The 6,276-nt window shown below is 37.3% G+C and overlaps 1 protein-coding gene across 1 annotated transcript in view; it reads left to right on the top strand.

Moving 5' to 3' along the window:
- The first annotated feature begins 562 nt into the window (after nt 1-562).
- Nucleotides 563-6,276, top strand: part of LOC104281165 (RAC-gamma serine/threonine-protein kinase) — a 132,296-nt gene continuing 126,582 nt past the window's right edge. Inside the window, exon 1 of the mRNA XM_009879106.1 lies at nt 563-720. Coding sequence (XP_009877408.1) covers nt 675-720 — 46 coding nt within the window. The 5' untranslated portion in view covers nt 563-674. The remainder of the gene's footprint in view (nt 721-6,276) is intronic.

The raw sequence follows: 6,276 nt of genomic DNA, 5'->3' as shown, positions 1-6,276 counted from the left end.
CTGTAGCCTTTACTATATATTTTTTGATTACTTCAAGCCTTAAGAAAACTAATTGCATGACTGGTAGACTGGTCACTACAGATTTTAACAATTATGAGGATAACTATCTACAGTGTCTAAGGCATTCGTTTTAAGGTCCTTTGCAGAACCTTTCCTTTCGTTTTCTTGCACTCTTCATATGATCAATCCATTGCATGGATTCTGAAAAATACGGGAATTGTTAAAGCCCCCGTGGGTTCAGAGTTGGACCTGTGAAGCAATACTGACACCCTTTCATTTAACAGCATCCTCTGTGTTAGTACAAGAGAGATCTATTATGAGCATTTATAACAGTGCCATATGACTTAAAACTTAACACATTCTGCTTCTTTTAAGTATTAGAGTGTTCATGGAAAATGTGCTGTAAGACTCAAAACATGATTCTGTTATATGGTTAATTAAAAAAAAAAGGCAGATTTTTAATATGAGCTCAGTCAGTGGAAGTCATCAACAAAGACACTTTTGTTGGCTGTCAAGTGAGAAAAACAGAAAAGACTTAAATTCTTTCTCTAATATTTCCTTCCAGGCTGACTCATCAGTAGAAATTGGGAAGAGCTGCAGAAGAGAAGCCAAACAGACAAGCTGATAACTCAAAGAAATACTCTTTTGAGTTGGGGGTTCAGAGTGGAGCCATCATGAGCGATGTTACCATTGTGAAGGAAGGCTGGGTTCAGAAGAGGGGTAAGTTCTACCTTTTAATGGAAAGTTATTCTGACGTACTGTACGCTGCGCGCGGTGGCATTACATAGTTACGCATATGAGCATTCTTGATTTATCTTCCATTCTGCAGTGAGCTAATCTGACCATATGGAATTAATGGCCATTAAGGCCTTGGTCTTGTTAATACTTAACCCTCAGCAGTGCCTCTGTTCATAGGGGTAACTGACAGTGAAGAGGAAGTTTGACTCGGTAATTCCCACTTAACCTTGGCTGCTGCAACTGCTGTCACCCATGTATCAGGCTAAGTAGGCTGTTGTGGCAGCTGGAAGAGGTAGTAACAGAGGTGCACAGTGGAAGGTTGCCTGGAAGCTGTTGTGGATGTGATGCTTTGTGTGAAACTTGCTAGATGCCAAAATCATTCTGTGTGGCTCAGCTTGTGTTGCTGATGCAAGTAGTGCCCATAAAATCAACGTAATACTTGCATAAAGCTCAGCGCACGCCAATGACTTTGCGGACCTGGAAGCCATATGATTAAAGAACATGCTCCTAATTATAAGCCAGTCTGAAGTATGATTTTCTGTAACATTTGAGATACTGCTTTGTAGTGTGTCATCATGTGATTTACAAATTTGGGAAGGTTGTTGTGTGTTCAGCTTTGAATGGGAAACCTCTAGAAGTATCTGGTGTTCCTGTCATGTAATGAACTTAAGATGAAATCTTCCGTGCTTCATGCTGCTCTGCTTTGGGTTGTGGTTGCGCACATGATTATTTCCAAAAGAACATTGTCTCTCTTGCAGAGAGAAGGTGATCTGGATTATAGGGTGATTTATGCCATGAGCTTCTGTGATTCTAGCCCAGAAAGATTTAGACTGGAATAGTGGGAACAAAATTACCCTTTAATTTACCAAGAAAGGCTTTGTTTCAATAGCAGTATGTGGAGACAAAGATCATTATTAGCTTTGTTATTGCAGATTGACATTAAATGTCAAAGAAGCTAAGAGAATGAGAGAAAAAGTTTTATTATTCTGTTATTATTCCTGCATAAATTGTATTTCAGGATGCATTATGGGTATTGTAGATGAAAACAGGCTAAACTCTGAAGCTTAAGTCCTGCTTCCTATTTTGGAATACATACTTACATTTATAATGAATAAAATTTCACATGACAGGAACTATTTAAGATTTTAAATTATTTTTCCTTCTCATTTTGTTTACTCAGTTTGAGTATCTGATTCCTTTTTTTTGATAATTTCATTTAAATTTCTTTCAAATGTGTTAGAAGATGATTAGGGTGATCCAAATAATTTTCTTTTGCATGTAATATTGCTCATTTGTTTTACACCCTGGTGCTTGCTGGAGTCCGGAAATGAAAAATGAACAATGAAACTCAGTGTCTCGTCAATAATTGAAATTCTGAAATGTAAAATAAGGGTTTACTTCCTCATGCAGTTTCACTACCTATCAATTTAAGAAAATCCTACTGAATTGATGTTTTGCTGTTGGTTTTGTTCGTATTATTTTCTTTTCAAAGTAGAGACATTTCATGTAACTTTGAGTCAATGTATGGTTGATTTTTTTCCTTCTTGACATAGGTACCTGTGTAGCTTTAAGTGAGATTATTTTTCTATGAGATCTAATATTGTCTTTAATTTTCTGTGTCTGACTTTCTCTGCTTATTGGTGGATTAAAGCATTCATTTTGTTTGTTTCAGAAAGCAAAAAGGGCAGTGGTGTTTTCTAGGGTCCAGAATTTGTAACCGTTTAATTAAATTGTTACACATTTTCTGTAATTACAACTTCTACCCTGACCTTGGTCTGGAGCAAGAGGATTGAAGTTGGTAAAGCTTTTTTTAAAATTTTTTTACTGTTGCCAAGAAAAGATATTCAATCTTAATCTAAATTCTGAAAGTTGGAATATGCTCTGAAGGCACTTACTTTGGCGGCTAAATATTCTCTCTCTCTTCACCAGCAAGCATTGTGGCGTTGGTTAAAACTGCCCTGCTTCCACAAGCTATCGTGTTATTAAGGTTTAAAGTGAATTCTCTGATCATTCCCACTTGACACTCATTGGCTTGGCTCATGGCATCGTTCTGGTAGATACAAACCAGATTCCTCCTGGAGGAAGCCTGAGCGTAGGGTCTCTTCTCCAGGCAAATACTGAGTGAGGACCAGCCCCAGTGATGGGTCCTTTGGACAGCTCTGAGCCATGTATGTGATGCAGTGTTGAGTCTGAGGCTCCAGACTTGAGTTTAACTCAAAAAAAGACTCATAAATGCTACATACTGCGAACCTAGAGGCCTGGGCACCCGCTGCCTCAGTTGACTGATCTGCTTCTATTACGCCCAGTTACTTGGTTATGTGCTTATAGTATAGGATATCATAAAATTGTTCCCTTCAGTGGTCAGGAAGGTTTGTGATACAAGGAAAAGAACAAAATAAACAGTTTGCGGCCCAGTCAAGGTGTGTCGGCATGACTTGAAAGTACAGAGATGAGGAACAGTTTTGATCAGCGGCCTAATGAGACAGGCCATTGCAAAGGTGGGTTTAAGTGAACTGAATGTAGGAATGAGAGGGTAGGACTAAAAGTTGAGCTGAGACTGATAGAGGGAGGTTGGGGAAGACAGCGTGTGTTAAGATGCAATGTTACAATTCTTAATGGCTGTGAAACGCACTGAAAATGTTTTCTTTATTATCCTTAGCGAAGTATCTGTGTCAGACTGTACCTCTGTAAGCTTTTAACCCTGCTGTTGGGCACTGAAGACCTGATGCAATGCTACGCAGTTGGCTTCAGTGCTCTCGTTTCTCTTTGTGTGTTTAAATGATGAACCTGTTAAAGTACCACTATTTTAAAATCAGCCAGCGCTCAAAGTTAAGAAATGACACAATGAAGTATATTTAATTAAAGATGATCATACTCAGGCTTTGAGTAGTCTTTAGGAGAAGTTTCAGTGTTGTGGGAATAGATGATATCAAGGAAGAGTGAGCCATTATATGTGAATTGTCAAACAGGGAGAGATGATAGCCTGGAGGTAATAACGCTGGACCACAGAAGACACAAAACCCAAAAAGAAGCAAAGCCTGAGAAGCTCAGTGAACCTCAGGTGCAGTCAGGTCCCACCTTAAAGATGAAAATAGACCCTGAAGTGCTGCAGCTGGGCCTGCCTGAGCAAGTAATGCATTGGTCATGAGGACCTGGTACCAATTTACACTCATTGCATTTGCAAAGTGAGGTGGGTGTTATTTTGAACTGGCTTCTGTCTGCTCCTGTGCCCCTTTGGCAGTGCTCCTGGTATACATCTTGTGGTTTTTGGTTTCATCTGAAAGGACCTGGGTTTGTGCACTGCAGGAGAGCTACATGCAGCAAACGAAAGTGTGTTAAGTAGGGTGATAGGAAGACTGTTGCAAAATGCTCTCCTTATCTAAACTAGAGTAGTAATGCAGATGTACCCCGTGAGACATCAGACCTTGAACAAGCAGAGAGCCAGCGGAGCAGTTGTCTTAGAACAGAGCCTGCTCAGGCAAGAGGGGAGTGGGAATGTATTTGTATTTTTATGGTTGACCGTGACTTACTGTCTCAGATCTAGTGATAAGAACCAAGGATCTCTGTCCCTGTGCTGCTGCAAAGATATTCTTGCAATTCACTAGCTCAGTGTGTTTTGTTTCGGAGAGGATAGTTTTTTGTTCTTCTTTCTGTTCTCTCCTGTAGCTAGATTAGGAGACAAATGAGTTGTCTTTGAGTTTCCTTTTTAGATGACACCAGTGTTTTTCCTTCTAAAGCCTACAGGTGAAAGTGAAGTGATCTTGACTAAAGATCTGAAATAGAGTGATCTGAACCTTGCTGCTGATATTCAGAAGTTAAAGCATGTATTTGACATTTATGCAGTTAGAGTAAGGATTCTGCAGTAATTGCTGAAATTGCTTCTGAACTTTGGATATGCTTTTAATCACAACATTTTGCAGCGTGGTGGGGTTTTTTTAAATTATTGTAAGAGTATTTTTAATTTTACTTAGCATGTTTTTACTGTATTTACTAAGTTTAAATTTAATGTTTTACAGAGGGGGGACATGTTTTTAATTTATCAGTTTGGCAACAGCTGGTATTTTTAAATTGATGAACGTGCTTAGTATGGTTAGAGCTGTATCATTACAAAAGTGGGGTTTATGCCTATGATTTAGGTGGTATTTTTTCTTTGAAGCCGGTTTCCTGAGTTGTAGAGTTGACCTTGTCTGTGATCTATAATAGTCACAACAACTGGATTTAAGAATCATTAATAACTATGCTTAATTGCAACCTAATTTCTTTATATATAACTTGTGCACAAGATTTCAATTAATTTAAACATATGAAAAAGTTAAAGAGTCTTTGTTACCATGTTATTAAAAGATCATTTGGGACAAAGAAAAAATTGACACAGATGCTAACTTTTTAAAGGACCCAGTTTTAAGTTTTAACATGTTAACTACATTTGTCTTTAATTTAAAGAGTAAGAGTCTTTTTAAAAAAAATTTTTTTATTTGTTTGTTTTTGTTTTATCTGGAGAGAATATACCTAATTTTTATTACAAAACAAAATAGGTAAATTATTACTTAAGGTCAAGGCAAGATGTTGTCAGTTTAAGTCAGTGTTTCTGTTGCCATACTTCAATTACTATTCCTCTGTTTGGGCTTCTGCATTCAGGTGTGTTATGTCAGATAATGCTATTTGTCATGGCAGTCTTCACATGACAGGCATGATATATTTTTACCCTAATTATATTGAATAGATAATATAACTGGCTTGCTTATGAGGGTGACTTTAACATAATCTTACAATTTTTGATGCCCTCATTTTATCTCACAATGCTCACCTGAAGTACAGAAGTAATAGCATACCAATTTTAGAGAGGGAGCTGGACGATAAAATTGCTGTGGCTTAACCATGGTAAGAAGTTTGATGTAATGAGATGGTGGTAGAAAAACAGATGTCATGAAGCTTTCCTGTAATGAGATTGTTCTGTAAACAGTGTCCCACTGAAATACTCTAGTACAATTTTTCACTGCATGTTTATTATTATTTTTTTTAAATACAGCCTTTCATAACTTCTTAGTATCCAGAATAGATTTATCTGAAGTAGTGTTAGTATTTTTAAATTCACGGAGTTTATAGGATGCGTTTCGTTTGCTGTGATGAGGTTCACTGAACTGCTGGTGTGTTTTCATTTTTGCAATTCAGGCCATGATGCAGGTATCATGGGATTTTAAGAAATAACCATGTAAAAATTTTAGTGTTGTCATCTACTATCAAGAATAAATAGTGTAGCAGAATAAGTCTCTTTTTTCCAAATAGGAATACAATTGTTGTTTAAAGTAAAAATTACTTTTACAGTCTTAGGGTAACATGTCTTCTCTACTCCTCACCCCACCAAATTCAGAAAAAAAACCTAAGCAATTTAATGGGCATTGGGTTTTACAGTTGAACCTAAACTAAACATGTTAATTTTGGAAATATATGCTGCAGATTGAGTTCATGTGGTATGTTTGGGGTGTTTGTTCTTGTGGGTTTTTATTTTGGTGGGATTTGTTTTCTTTTGTTTTTTGG

This window comes from Apaloderma vittatum, unplaced genomic scaffold (assembly GCF_000703405.1).
Source record: "Apaloderma vittatum isolate BGI_N311 unplaced genomic scaffold, ASM70340v1 scaffold120, whole genome shotgun sequence".
In the NCBI taxonomy this organism is placed as follows: domain Eukaryota; kingdom Metazoa; phylum Chordata; class Aves; order Trogoniformes; family Trogonidae; genus Apaloderma; species Apaloderma vittatum.
This window is presented reverse-complemented; position numbering and strand designations above follow the sequence as displayed.